The 15173-nt window shown below is 43.9% G+C and overlaps 2 protein-coding genes; one reads left to right on the forward strand and one right to left on the reverse strand.

Moving 5' to 3' along the window:
* The first annotated feature begins 1517 nt into the window (after positions 1-1517).
* On the forward strand, positions 1518-6262 carry GSTUM_00009579001 (uncharacterized protein). XM_002840792.2 has 4 exons: positions 1518-2233; positions 2339-4628; positions 4695-5354; positions 5426-6262. The coding sequence occupies exons 1-4, from the start codon at positions 1685-1687 to the stop codon at positions 5527-5529; spliced, it is 3603 nt and encodes a 1200-aa protein (XP_002840838.1). The 5' UTR covers positions 1518-1684; the 3' UTR covers positions 5530-6262.
* A 154-nt stretch (positions 6263-6416) lies between these two features.
* On the reverse strand, positions 6417-6963 carry GSTUM_00009580001 (uncharacterized protein). XM_002840793.2 has 2 exons: positions 6662-6963; positions 6417-6602 (listed from the first exon to the last, which is right to left on the reverse strand). Exons 1-2 carry the CDS (start codon positions 6929-6931, stop codon positions 6450-6452), a joined length of 423 nt encoding a protein of 140 aa, XP_002840839.1. The 5' UTR covers positions 6932-6963; the 3' UTR covers positions 6417-6449.
* Between the last annotated feature and the right edge of the window lie 8210 nt (positions 6964-15173).

Below are 15173 nucleotides of genomic sequence, written 5' to 3' on the forward strand. Positions count from 1 at the left end.
TCGAAAGTCCACCCGAAACTATTAAATCACGTGACCTATCGCACAATGATAACTGTTCTTTTACGCCAAGGTGCGAAAACCAAGAAGAATCCCAAGCTCTCACTCGGAATGGCAGTTCTACATGAAGGCCTGTATTTGACGGAGGAAGGATAGGACGTGCTGTAGAGTTTCCGATTCAAAAAACCTATCCCTCCCCCTCCTCACACATCGCACCGTAATATTCTGACCGATGTTGAGCAAGATTTCCCGAAAACATGCCCAACACGTGGAAGCGAAATGGGAGCCCTAGTGAAGCATGCCGCTTCACACACGAATTAAGGTGATCGGTCCTTCGACATCATTACCCTTCTCATCTGTCTTTCAAGCACAGGTGGCATTTTGGTGTTGAGGTTTGGAACGGGTGATGGCAGTTGGCGAGGGCGTGACGGATGTCGTCATAGTCCCTGGATTCCCAAGGCGCGTTACCCGAGCTGGCGGATTGTTCCTCCAATACTCTCAGTTAGACCTCGAGCAAGCCACGCGGGTTTAGTAGCAGCAGTTCATGAGCTGCACACAAGATGAGGGGGGATGAGGCGAGATGGATAAGCATATCACCACATTTTTGATGTATATTCTTTAGGGTTGGGTTGGGTGAAGGAAGGAGAGTTGCGGGAGGAGGGTTCAAAGGGAAGCATCTATATTTTCTATGGTAATATTATTATGATATCGTATGTATCACCCCCCACGAACGGACGCTAAACCTTATCAAGATCATCGACGGCCATCGTGTTGCACTCAGGAGGAAATTTACGCTTTTTCCCGCCTCTTCACGTCTGGAAGGTTGGGTTGGCGCGCCCTGTTTTTTCCTCACCGAATAAATAAAAATGATAATACAATGATAATCCGCCCGAACTTTTGTTGCCCATTTTTTCATTTGTAATTCCTATTTTTCGATAACACATTTTTCCAAGTCTCACCCTACTATCCCAAAGCTCTCCCTCATCCATTCCCTTCGCTGAGAGTTTTGGGACGCCGAGAAGGTTTCCATTCAACGCCAAAGGAATCTATCTAAACTCGCCCGAGCCCCAGCAACTCTCCCGATCCTACACCTAATTACCTACCACTCGCTTCACTTCATCTACCCTCACTTCCTTCCGTCGGTGTCTTCGCTGAACCTTGCGCTTGTCAACTTTCTTTCTTCTCTTCTCCCCATCTCTGGGACACCCAGCAGCCTCACTCCTCCCGTTTCGACATTTCGACACCAGTTCTAGAAGCCGGGCGCCGCTTCCGTCGCCTCTTCACTTGCTGCATATCCTAACACTGCTACCGGTATTGTAGCTATTATCATAGTTACTCACCTTGTCTTGACCTGCGCTGCTGCTTCTACTGCCAGGCCTGTCCCTCGTTTGGCTGCTGTGTGTGCTAATAATCCAACCTTCCCATACCCACCATCCACCCACCCACCCACCACCCCCCCGCCTCCATACGCACAAAGCTCTTTTGCTTCTTCGCGTTTCCAACTTTACCCTTCCATTGCCCACGCGACTAGCTCTATTTGCGTTTTTCTGCTCGCCTCATTCATTCCTAGCCCTATCAACCGTCTTACACTTCTCTAGCTTCGCCTGTCGCTCTCCCCATCTACCAAGGTTTCGTTTAATTTAATCGACCCTTCTGTAGATGCGACCTCTTCTGTAGGATCCCCACAATGTCGCGCGCAGGCTATGCCGACTTCTTCCCTGCAGCCCCCTCGGTTCTGGCGGAGAAGGAGAAGAAGAGAGCACAGGCTGAGAGGCAAGATAGAAGGGCTCGCAATGTCCCTGATGATTATGATAGGGAATCTAATGCTATTTCCGTTTCTGATCCGGGCCACATTCACTCTAGCTCTTGTGCTCCAATTTCTGTTGGTGTTTCATTGCCTTCCGGGCATCTCGTTACAACATCGACTCTCACACCAACTACAACCAGCTCCTCACCTCCTCCGCCATTGCTTAGTCCCTCCGCTGGAACAACTGCGAAGGGCGATTACCCTCCAAATAAATTGGCGGCTCAATCCACAAGTGCTAGGGAACCTTATCCGCTACCACCACCACCCATTCCTCCTCCACTAGCCCCCCTGACTCCAAAGGGCACACCCCCCGCTATCAAGTCTGATCCTTCTCGCAGAAATTGGAAAGTCAAATATGATCCATTCCTAGAGAAGAAAAGTACCACAAGGAAGAGCAGAGAACCTATTTTGCGTTGGGATGGAGAAGGGGTATGTGTTTACATTTTCTCCCCCTTTCTGCGTTACTGTGCTGTGGGATTGTTGTGGTTGTCATCGCGCCTCATCAGCGGGGCTTGTGTTCACTAACGGTTATAGATTACGACCCCCGTCACAGACCCCCGGCTAGAGGTTGGACGGTACACCGATGGCCCAAAGACTGGCAAGAAACGGCTTCGGTCGCAAGGGCTTTATAGGACGAGATGGAAATGGGATGAGAATTATATTGGACCTGGCCCGCCCTCCCAGATCTTGATTACGGGGCTATCCCCCCTCACAACTGAGACGGAAATCTCGATGCACTTTAGACCACACGGGGATATTCAAACATTGGAGATTCGGATTGACCCTGCGACCGGAGGCTCTTTAGGAATATGTTCAATCATTTATCGAGATGGTCCAAGGTCCAGATCTCCAGCCCATGAGGCTGCAAAAAGAGCAGCACAGGAGGTTAACGGTTCAAGAGTAGGAATTCAACGAGTTCGGGTAGAGTTGGATAGAGATGGGCTCAAGTGTAAAAAGCTGACCGGGAGAATACTTGAGGAAAAGCGACGGAAGGAGGCGGAGGCGGAGAAGAATCGGCTCAAACAACCCCTCAACATAAGCTACGGGGAATTAGGTTCTCGGCCACGCTCGCCGAGCGCCCGTGGGAGTTCGCCCTCTCGTCGAGACTCCCGGATAGATGGTAGGAGTGACGATCGGAGCCGGGATCAGCGTCCTACCCCAGCACCGAGGCCTGATAACTACAGGGCACTCGATCATGTCGGAAGACTGCCCTATATATTTATCACTTCGCGGTGCATTCCCGGGGATGAGCGCTATGTTCGACATCTTAACGGTCGGTTAAAAAACTTTGGTTTGAAAGACATCTTGTGGGATAGAACTGGGTTTTATGTTGTGTTCTGGGAACGGCGGGATATGGAGCGTTGTTTTAAAGTTTGCGATGGAGACAGGCTATTCTCCTATACAATGATAATGGAAAAACACCCCGGCAGTAATCGGTCACCATCTCCGCCCCCGGTAGCTCGACCCGAGCTAAGAAAAATGGGACCTAATGAGCTTGTCGTGGAAGCAACAAATGCCCTAATGAAGGATATGAAATTAGTTTTGATGAAAGATCTGAGGAAACGCTTGGCTGCCCCAACGATTTACGACTCCCTTGAAGTTGGAAGGTTTAATAAACGGCGTAAGGTGGAGGAGGAAGAAGTACAAGGAATTACTGCAGGTAGTCACCAGGTTCTAGCCGTTTCTTTGGAAGCAAGCATTCGCTCACCGACTACGCTCTTGCCTACCTTGGCTCTCAAATCCACCGAAAAGCTGACCTCGGCGGTGGCAAAGTCGGCTTTACAGAAGCCGACTGCGCTTCCGCGGTTTAAGAAGCGAATATTAACTAAGGCAGAAGATTCAAGCACACCGGAAGCATCTCCATTATTACACGGATCTAGGACGAGACTCTCCAAGGCGGATGCCCGGCCTTTAGCACATCGATTGAATCAGTATAATTCCGACGCTGGATCAGATGACGAGTCAACTATCACTGAAAATAGGCCTGTTTCCCGGGGGTCTCGTGCCTTATCACTGGATACCGGGGATGACGATTCTGTTAGCGTTGCACTTTCAGCAAATGAAGGATATCGAAAACGGAAAAGGAGCGTTGGGCCTACCTCCAAACTTAGGGATACTGCTGTTTCTACAGATGATGAGGATCATAGTCTTGAGAAAGATGATGGGTCGCAGGGTTTACATGATCTGAAGAAACCCCGAATTGATCACCCTAGGCCCTACGAAGATGGGGAGGTGTTTATGGGGGACGAGGTAGATGAGGAGCCTGCTGTTGCCACTCCACATCGTACATCCACTACCACTCCTCAATTAAAGCCGATCACGAAAAATAAATCTCGAACTATCGAAAGTGATAGTGAATACTACGAGGATGAGATGGTGTTCACCAAGGCAGATCCCAAAGATGAGAGTGAACTGGTCAATGTGCTAGACGATGAAGATGATAGAGGTCCGGAGATTGAGATCCCCAATAGGACTACCCTGTCGAGAGAACCCCGTAAAAGGATTAAGACTACGGAGTCCAGAACCAACAGGGATCTTCTCGCTGTCCCGTCTTTCGATGCGGATGAGGAGAAACATGATAGTGAGATGGCTGGAATGGACATTGAGGTTTCATGGGGTGTTTCTACAACAGAAGGCCCAATGGTCACAGTCCAGGATGACCCAGATGCTATTCTTGATATCGATAGCTTGCAAAATCTCGTTAAGGACGCGGAAGACTTCAAATTTTTAGCTCAAGCCCTGGCAGCTGTGGAGCCGGCAGATTTGGGGAACGTTCAAGCTTGGGCATATAAGGAAAAGCAACTGAAAGTCGCGCAAAAACAAAGTAAGTCTCATTGACTCGCTCTCTTCTAACCCCCTTCTCTTCCTACACTGCTAATACTTGCTATAGGCATTGCCCGCAGCCAAGAGAAAATCGAGGGATTTTATCGTCCCAACCCAACAGGTTGCGCTCGCACTGAAGGTTACCGCCGTGTCCCAGAAGCCGAAAAGTCAATGTATCTTCCCCATCGGCTCCAGCTCGCAGCAAAGGTCAAATCAGCAGCAAACAAAATCCCAGAAGTTACCGCAGCCGCTGTCACTAACCCTACAAAGAATCCTTCCTCAACCTCACGCATGAACCGTGTTAACAATCGTCGTCTTGTTGTTGGGTTGAACAACCAAAAGCAGATGCTGTCCTCCGACGCGGACGTTATGCGTTTTAATCAGCTTAAGAAGCGCAAGAAGCCTGTCAAGTTTGCCCGCTCCGCCATCCATAATTGGGGTCTATACGCGATGGAGAACATCTCCGCTGGTGACATGATCATTGAATATGTTGGCGAAATCATTAGACAGCAGGTGGCGGACATGCGGGAGAAGAAGTATCTCAAGAGTGGAATCGGTAGTTCCTATCTTTTCCGTATTGACGATACCACTGTTATCGACGCTACCAAGGCGGGTGGTATAGCCAGGTTCATCAACCATAGCTGTACTCCCAATTGCACCGCGAAGATTATCAAAGTTGAGGGAAGCAAGAGGATTGTCATCTATGCATTGAGGGATATCCGCGAAAGTATGGCTCCCCTTCTCCAACCAAGCGTTCACCCCATTATTGTGCGTGTGCGCTAACTATCGCACTCCTAGACGAGGAACTCACATACGACTATAAGTTCGAACGCGAGCTCGAGAGCGAGGAGAGAATCCCATGTCTTTGCGGATCAAGTGGTTGTAAGGGCTTCCTCAATTAGTGTTCTTCCTGTTCTCCATCACCTGATCTCCTTCCCCATCTCATCTAATAAATCAGTGCCATTCCTTCTATATCACTTGCTGTCATTTCTCTCCGTTTTTCTGGGTTCTTTTACATGACCGCATTCGTTTCATTAGGGCCTGGGCTGCGTTTCTACAATTTTTCTTCTCTCGTCATTCCGTCTTTTTTTACTGCAAGGTATGATGCTTGATTGCTTGCCGGAGGGGTATTTAAAAAAAAGTTTTCTTGGGGTTTTGTTAATCTTTTCTTTTTGCCTTTCTTTGCCTATAATCACTGTATTCAGGCCCTGCTGGTTTACCCTTTTCTCTTTTTACACTTCTTGTACCAAATCACTTCCTCATCTTCCCCATTTCCATTTTCATTCCCACACGTCGGTTTACCATATATGGGTGTGGTGTGTTTCGCGGAGTTGGTCTTACCTGGTGCATGGGTACTGTCCCGGGCAGCAGTTGGGGCGGGAAGTAAGTCAGTATGGAGTTGCTGCCGTGAGGCAAATAGCCAGAGTCTGGTAAAATGTATCAAGGAAATTCAAGTGTGCACGAGAGGTCTGAAGGGAGTACGTGAGAGAGGCGGGGAGGGGGATTTTCATGTACCATATTTCAGCATACAGTATGTACTGTAGTACGGGGGTTCATTTATTCCCGATTGTTGTTTGTTGTGGGCTTTAGTTTTATTTTATTCTCTCTGGTGTTGCGATGCGAATAGGATGAATGGATAGAGTGGATGGAACTGGGGAAGGGTGGGAAATGAGGGGAAGGTGTAAATATCGTAGATGGAATTGAGGGACCTGAATGATTTAGGGGGAGAGCAAAAGGAGTAGTAGGCAGTGAGAGAATTTTTTTTTCGTTCCAGACACTTCCTAGGATGCACTATTATACCAATAATTGATTTATTCTCAGACTATACATAGATCTCAGCGAGCGCCCCACCCCAAACCAACAGAAGGGGAGAGATACCCAAATGCCCAGGCAACAAAAAATTCGCAATCCCCTGGTGGATGGCATATTCATGCCCGCAATTCCTACACACTAACTTCCCTTCAACAACTTGCGTCTACTCTCCCGTTAGTCCCCTTGCCTGCCCCCATCCCGGGCCCCGAGGGACTCACAAACCTCAATCAATATTCGGTGTAGCGCCATCCCAACCCTCTCATCCACCACAGTCGGCTTCTCTAGCGGCAAGTTGGTAAAACCGAGCTCGGTTGCGGTGGTCAGGAGCGCGGACCAGTCTAACCGCGGAAGGATATTAGCAATGAAGGAGGCGTTGAAGGGCGAGGAATCTTGCTGCAGCTCAGCATCGCGGAAATGTAGAGGGAATGAATTCGGATGGGATTTGCAAGTGCGGAGCGCACAGGTCAGGTAATTTGTTGTTAGGATCTTCATGGCGATAGACACCGGGGGGGTTGGTAGAGGTGTTTACTGGACAGATGAGAGGTGATGTGGAATATGAGTTTGATGAAGGAAAGAGACTTGGCGTTTTGCAGTCATATATTGTCACTCGGCAAATTGGACGATGGATTTTTGGCGGTCACGTTCAGTCCCGTCCGTTAGTCTTCGCATCCCGGGATTGCCACGACTCGTCCACCACGACTCGTCCACATCATCTCGGAGTCAAAGAGGACTTGAAGAAGGAGATTTATATCATACCTATGTTTCGAAATTAACTGTTAATTATAGGGTCAAAAGAGTTAAAGATACAAAGGATGGAAACACCTAAGTTGTAAAAAGTGGGAGAAGACTAAGCAAGATTACCAAAAATATCAACATAATTGTTCTTCTGCCCCCCTATACTTCTTGTAGGTCTAATAAACGAGAAAATGTAACTATAAATGAAACTTTTATAGGTATGTCAGAATGAGGTACATCTGGACATGCTTTTTGTATTGGGATATTTCAGATAAAGTTTGACCGACTTATTCTAATAGCTATTCCCTTAAATAGGCAATCTTGTTCCCATTCAACTGACACACTTGGAGAGAATTCCTTCCTTTTTGCTAATAAGTTTTCCTTAATAAATTGGTTCTTACTAAGTCCTTCTATATTTTCTTCCTACTTATTCTTCACCTATAATCAGGTTGTTTGTCTGAGCTCTGTTCACATTTTTCATTTTAATAGTACTTAGTACTTATATTTGGGAAGTTTCCTACTATTACATGAATATTACTATATATATATGTTTGATTTTATATCATGTTTTCATTATTAAGGTACAGTCATGTCTGAAAAGTCTACGTACTTTTGCTTGACAACATTGCAACCAACGATCACCTCAACATCATCTCCTACTATGGCATCACTACACTCCCAAACCCTCAGAAATGATCAGAAAAGGGAAATCTATGCCCTCTATAAATATACTGATATGGGGTATGGTAAAATTTCAAAGTTTATGAACCTCTCCAAGTCAACAGTTTCAACAGTGGTTAAAAAGGAGAAATTTAAAAATGGAAACACATATGATACCTCCAGATCTGGCAGACCAACCAAGAATACTGATGCCAAAAGGCAAGTAATTCTTGATATTATTGATGTTGAGCCTTATTTAGTCCTAAGAGACATTACTCAAAAAGCCAATATTGGACTTGGCAAAGATACTGTTAGCAAGATATCCAAAGAAGCTGGATTTAAGCTCAGGATACCTAGGAAAAAGCCTTTTTAGAGAAAAGGACAGAAGGAGAAGAGAAAGGAGTTTGCTAGAGTGTGGAGGAACCAGACAAGAGTTTGGAAATAGGTGGTTTTTGTGAATGAAGCCACAATTGAATATGATCTAAATCTAGTAGGAAGAAAGATCAGACTTAGACTATGTGAAGAGTTGGAAGAAAAGAACTTAAAGCTTAGTTTTAAGTCAGGACACACTAAGATAGGTGTATATACTGCAATGATGCATGGAGGGAGGACTGAGCTCATTCTTGTGAGAAAGAGGACTGAGGAGGAAAGGGCCAGCAAAAGAGACAGACTTGATCTCAATTTCCACCAATATGTAACTGAGATTTACCAACCCTACCTCATCTCCTTTATAGAAGCCATAGACAGAGCTCCTCAAACTATCTATATAGCTGCTGATAATGCATCATGGCATAATGGAGCAGAAAACAAAAAATTGCAAGAGGACTATAGATATCAAAGATTGACTTGACCTCCCAACTTACCAGATCTCAATTCTATTGAGAATACCTGGACAAATCTCAAAAGAGCACTCAGAAAGCGAATCTCCCAGGTTGAGAGAAGGTCCTATAGTATTGCTGAATTATTTCAGGCAGCAAAGGAAAAGTTGGACCTCATTCTCCAGAGGATATTTGATAGATGGATTCAGAGGATGCCTGAGAGACTTCATACTGTATTAGATGCAGATGGAAGCCATACAAAATAGTAGCATTGAGAAACTGTTTTTTTCTATTTCTACTATTATCTATTTTAAAATTGTACTCATATCTTTTTTTTGTTGTAGTCAATGTCATTATTTGTAGTGGTAGTACCGTTGCCATGAGGGGTACGTAGATTTTCAGACATGATTGTACAAGAACTTGTATATAAGTATTGTAATATGAAAAATGTAATATTGTGTTTTCAATACCTTAAAAACTTCAATAATTGGACAGTGTACTGAGAAGTTAAGAGAGAGTATGTTTTGCTAAGAGATTTTCATGTATCTGAATCAATATGGGTTTCACTAATTTTTGGCCACTACTTATTGTGAAAATTTCTCACCTCTATATCATTAATGTTCTCTTTATCTTCTGACCTAATCACATCCTCCACCCCCTCTTACTCAATTTTAATAACATTTTCCAATTCCTTAACTCCTTCAATCCCCCTAACCTCCTACTCTCTCAAGCCTTTTATACGGTATTTATTTACTAATTTTTTAATGAGTAAGTATTAGTACTTACTCCTATTATTTGAGAGTTAGAGACCTACTGCTTTAAATACTTTGTGGACTACCTTTTGTCTGTTGAGTACAAACTGCTCTCCGGTGGATACTGTACAGGTAATAGCAACCCATCAGTGGTCCACCATGCTTCAGTTAAATCTTTCTTTTTTCTCAAATATAATAAAAACTAAAATATTTAGCAGTAGTGCTAAGAAGTTAGAACTACATTAGCAAATATAAACAGTTGCATACAGTGGGTTCAGTGGGTCTGACACACTGGGTGCTGGGATGCTGGCCGTGATTCAGGACACATGTAGATTTGACAACTGAAGTCAGAATGTAACAGGATATAATAGGATATAACAAGATGTAACAGGATATAACAGGATGCAACAGGACGTAACAAGCTACAGTCCTACAAACTGGAGACAGCTTGACATGATAACTGATTTCCGAATACTACTCTTTAAATACAGAACTCACAGGATATGGACAATACAAAGCATAACTTATGCCTGAGTTATTGTAAAAAGAGCTTCAATATTGTACTTTAAGATTTATCTTTCTAGATCCAGTAACTAGGTTTCAAAAATTGAGTAAGGATTAAGAAGTATTACAAAATCTAATAGGTACTATAGGAAGTATCTCTACCAGTATGAATGCCCAGTATATCTTCTTTACAAATTGGGAATTGAACGTCAAGTAGGTATAGGATGCAAAGTGTCAGGTTGCATGTCCGGGAATTCAGGATGGAATCTGGCATCAAAGATAGCATATAGTCAGAACCTTACCAGAAAAGACCATATGTATAATAGCCCATATCTCTACTAATATCAAGCATATTTTCCTTTTGCCATTAAACAGCTAGTGTGTAAATAAAATTAGATTCAACTACTTAAGTTCTTTCTTAACATATATAATATAGAATATTATCTCATATTTACGTCTCATAGATCTACCTATGGGAAAAAGCTTATGACAAGTATAGTAAACAATGTTGAAATACTAAAGAAAATAAAAGTATTTTTATAAGAAACAGGAGACAACTAAGTGACAGTCACTATATTTCACAATAAGGAAATAATATCACATATGTTTACTACAACTGGACTTGTTACAGTAACCACTTAGTACATCGAGACTATTGCCAAGCAGAACCTCTAGATGATCATTTTCAGGCTAAACTATTTATAGAAAAAAAAAAGTAAAACATATAAAAAAGATTGAGGTTTTTAATATGAGTATCTAGTACCCACTCTTGAGCTACATATATCTCTACCAATATACCAAGGACTTTAACCTGTTCATTTAGGACTCAGTGAACAGAGCAAATTCAAGGCTGGTATTTGTAGAATCAGAGGTTACCGGGAGTTCTACATTTTCCTATTCCAAAAGTCCATAGACCATCTCGCCTTCAGACCTCGTCCAATTACCAAGAACGAGTTTGCCTGAACCAAATCTTTTGATATTAAGTTCTTGATCACAAGAGCTATCAATGGGTAAGGATACCTGTATCTCTAAAGGATTGAATAATCATATTCTGTCGTGATTGAGCCTTATTCCACTCTTCCCAAGCTCTTCCAACTGCTTCTGTAGTAATAATACAGTATTGACTTGTACTTCATCTTTCAATATCCTCAAGAGCTTCTTTCTCTTCTCGGATTTCCTCTATGCACTCTTTGATTAAGCCTTTAAAAGGCTTATTTAGGGCAATATCCAAAGGTTGAGTAAGTGGGGTTGTACCGGCGGGAATCAGGGAAGGGATAATTTTGTGTTTCTGACAGGTTTCAATAACAGAGGAGGTAAGATAGGCTCAATAGTGATCAAAAACAAACAAGGCTCTTTGGTCTCCAACAATTGGTACCAGAAATTATAGGATAAATTTCTTGAAGAGCACTTCATTCATCCAACCAGTTAGTGAAAACTCTACATGAACGCAACTATTCCACAGGTGAGATTTGCATTCCCTTATCTTGGCCTGTTGAGTGCTGTAAAAATAAGAACAGGAAATACCCGAGGCACCCCATCAGCAAATATATAAAGAAAACGTATACATTGATGTTTTTCTGATCCAGACCGAGCACTTCTAGACTATACAGTTCTTGCCCCTTGTATATCATATATCGTACCAGATAAAAACTCTCATGGGAGAAGAGTCTTATCCATATTGCAAATATGATGTTCAGGAAATCTACCATGATCATCATTACATATGTAGTGAGGAGAGAGGGGACTTGGAGAGGCCTAGAGGGGAGAAAAAACCAGAGAAATAAGGGTTCAATTTTGTCAATTAAATTTTAACCAGCTCAAAATATCCTTCTTATAGCTATCTGGTAGAGACTAAGCCATATTGGTGACAAACTGCAAAACAACACAATGACCGGATAAGAATCTATGAAACTAGCATTGGGAGAATACAAACAATCCTGGTGGAAGATCAGGATATGTTGTTTTCTAAAGTTCCTTTGCCTTTTTGCGAAACCATCCATCTCTTGCCGGACAACCATGAGCTTGACGGGCTAAAACAGCCTCAATTAGCTTTAGCTCCATCTCCGGCCAGAGATACATAACGGTTACTGGAGTATCACGACACGAGCCATCTCCTCCTACCGGTTTCACAATCTTGTGCAAAATTTCAGGCTTCCTCCACCTGCTGATTGTGGTTTTGGGAATTTTGAAGAAGGCCGAGGCCATCAAGTGGTGTGAGCTCTCATCTTAATAGTGGTGTTTTGCACATCATTTGGTACCCAGTAGAACTCCAGCCAGTTCAACACCTTGATCTTCTGCCACCAGGTGTAGGTTCACTCCACCATCTGCTTTGGTGTTACCTACTTATTACCTAATTAGCTATCGCCCACATATGCTGTGTAAGTAACATGACTGGCATATACTATAAGCCTTATTTTCCGGAGATTGAGAGACTTTGGTTGAGGTCCTCGATATCTCAATCCTCGCTCCTTCACATCCTTCTACTTCAATCTCCTCAGAGGTGTTCTTGTGGGCGGCATCGTTAAAGATTTCTGTTTTGCGATCAATTTCGCGTGCTTTTGACTGTATTGCCAGATGTAAGGTGTTGTTTTAGTCATTCTAGTGGAGCTCCAAAAGCGGATAGTCTTGAAAATCACCTCCTCGGCAACGGTCTCTATGTACTGAGTGGTTACAGTACCTGTTTTACCAATATATCCTTGTAGTGATTGAAGGGCGATCCTAACACAATTTTAGGATTAAAAACTCCTTCTATATCATAGATGTAATACAATTTTGCACATGACTTGATTTTGAGTCATTGATTTTACACATATGATTCACTCACATCATATTACTTGTTTATCTTAAGATTTGTTATGTTGAACAAATTATTTAATTATGAGTCATGGGTCTCGCGCATATGACTTACTTGAGTCATATGACCTGTTTATGATATCATTTATTATGTTTTGTACATGACTTGATTATAAGTCATTGGTCTTGTACAGATGACTCACTCGAGTCATATGACCTGCTTATGAGGTTTTACAGGACTCTGGTATAACGATCCCTGCTCGTATGGTCAGTTCTTGGTAACAGGGAATGATACTTCTCTTCCTCTTCTGTCTCTTTCCTTGGTCATACGATAGCACTAGGCCTCTGTCTACATTAGAGATAGTACAAGACCTTAGTCTTCTATCGAGAACGCCTATCATAAGCTTTCTCTAACTTTTCTTCATGAAGAGCTTTCCTCAGCTTACTATAAACGTTGCAACAGAATAAAGATCGTAAAGGTGCTTTATATTGGTTAAAGTAATAAGTAGGAAAAGTACTGAGAATTTAATCTAATTTTATTTAAAATCATACCGCCAACACTGGCATACGATGAGTTCCAGGGCTGGGCCACCAGGTTGTCGCATCCCAGATACCACCAACTACAAACTAACTAAACCTCCAACCCCGTACCTCAAACATGCCCACGCTATGCCCCAACACGAATACTAAATACAAAGCCATCAATGGTAAAGAAAAGTCCTCCTCAGCCCAGCCTACCCGCCAGCCAAGTTACCCATACAAAATACAAAAGTTCCACTACCGCAACCTGAATGTGACATTGCAAAAACCTCCTCTACAATAGAAACCCACCCAAGTGCCCCCACTCAATGATCCCGGGACACCCTGCTGACCATCCCAATACCCATTCCCAATCCCAAACAAAAAAAACATCCAACACCCAAGCGCATAGACCTAAGGGAAAGCTGACTTACAGGGTAAAGGCTCCCTAGCCAAGGGGGTACGAACCGTCATAGAGAATTCAGGGGGTACCACACTGGCAGCGCAGTTAAAAGGCCTCGCAGTAAGCAGCCAGAATGAGATAGTCACCAAGCTGTTGGCACTTGGCTGAACATGCCCAAGTATTCAGCTCCTCCTCCAACTCCTCAGCTCGCTCCGCAGGTGGCAAACCAGCTGCGAACTCTGTAGTAGCCGGTTTGTGGTAGAAAACCAGCACAGGCGATGACTCTTCTGAATCAGGGACAAGTGGCACAGGTGAGGTCTGGTCTTGTTTGACCCAGCGCTTCTTGTTTTTCTTTCCCTTCCCACTCCCAGGTGTAGGTCTAGTAACAGGAGTGAAGGGGCCACCCTCATTACCACCCACCCTCACAGGGGGAACACCACCAGAGGCATTACCCCAACCCGCCACATGCTCAGCCACAGAGGACTCAAGCACCTTTCTCCTCAAAGAGGGTGATACCACCGTAGCTGGTGTCACTACACTAGGATCCACTCTACCCATACCAGGAGCAAGTGCCTCAACCGGCTCCAAAGAATCAGGGACCGCTCCATCCACACCACTACCTACAACAAAGCTGCAGGAGGTGCCGGGATAACTGGCAGTGCAACATTCCCCCGAGGGAGCTCCTCTGCCAGACCCTGAGAACTCTCAGGATCTAGCTCTCCCCCCCCAACTGAGACCACCGTAGTAACCAAAGTGACCAAGGAGACAGGCGAAGAGGGGATAACCGTAGGTACTGCGGCCGCCAACATTGTGAGATAACCGCGATCAATAGCACGTTCATTCTTGAAGGCAGCCAACAAGGCAGATATCTCTTTTCCAGTGCAATGAAATTGCCAAGAAAGGATGGAGATCTGATGCCGAAGGCGAGAGATTTTGGCCTCCAGGGCGAAGTTCTTCTCGATAGTACGAGAAAAAACCACTAACGAACATAGAGCAGAGGTGGTGGAGGGGGCGGAGGCTCACTTAGCCATTGCGACTGTCAGGAGGCGACTGTAGTAAACAACCGAAAAGATAAGTAAAAGGAAGAAAAAACTTCTAGCAAACGTAGGAGGAGGTATAACAACGAAGTCCCCAAAAGGTATTCAAAGTTAAAGATTTAAAACCTATCATCAGTTAGAAATCAAGGGCTCTGATTGGATCGACACCGAACCTTCACGTCTGATACAGGGTAAAAGAAGGAGGAAAAATACTTAGAACAAAGCATGAAGAACCTATCCTCCTCGGCTGCATCGTCCTCCTTATATAGTGTTCTTCCCGCCTGTAGTCATGTGACCCAAAGTGGTCACATGTGCGAAACCAAAGCATAACAAACTAGTCATGTGACCAAAATGGTCACACACTCAAAACCCATGACCTCATAATAAGGTCATGTGTGAAAACTCATAAACTAATCATAACACAATAAATAAGTCATATGACTCGACTGAGTCATATGCGTAAAACCTATGACCTCATAACGAGGTCATGTACAAAACATAAATTATATGCAC

The sequence above is a fragment of the Tuber melanosporum genome, assembly GCF_000151645.1.
Source record: "Tuber melanosporum whole genome shotgun sequence assembly, scaffold_59, strain Mel28".
Lineage (NCBI taxonomy): Eukaryota > Fungi > Ascomycota > Pezizomycetes > Pezizales > Tuberaceae > Tuber > Tuber melanosporum.

Coding starts and splice junctions, on each gene's coding strand:
- GSTUM_00009580001 (XM_002840793.2), bottom strand. CDS start 6,931: ATGAAGATCCTAACAACAAATTACCTGACCTGTGCGCTCCGCACTTGC. Junction 6,603..6,661: donor TACACCGAATATTGATTGAG/GTTTGTGAGTCC, acceptor ACGGGAGAGTAG/ACGCAAGTTGTTGAAGGGAA.
- GSTUM_00009579001 (XM_002840792.2), top strand. CDS start 1,685: ATGTCGCGCGCAGGCTATGCCGACTTCTTCCCTGCAGCCCCCTCGGTT. Junction 2,234..2,338: donor TGCGTTGGGATGGAGAAGGG/GTATGTGTTTAC, acceptor TAACGGTTATAG/ATTACGACCCCCGTCACAGA. Junction 4,629..4,694: donor GAAAGTCGCGCAAAAACAAA/GTAAGTCTCATT, acceptor TACTTGCTATAG/GCATTGCCCGCAGCCAAGAG.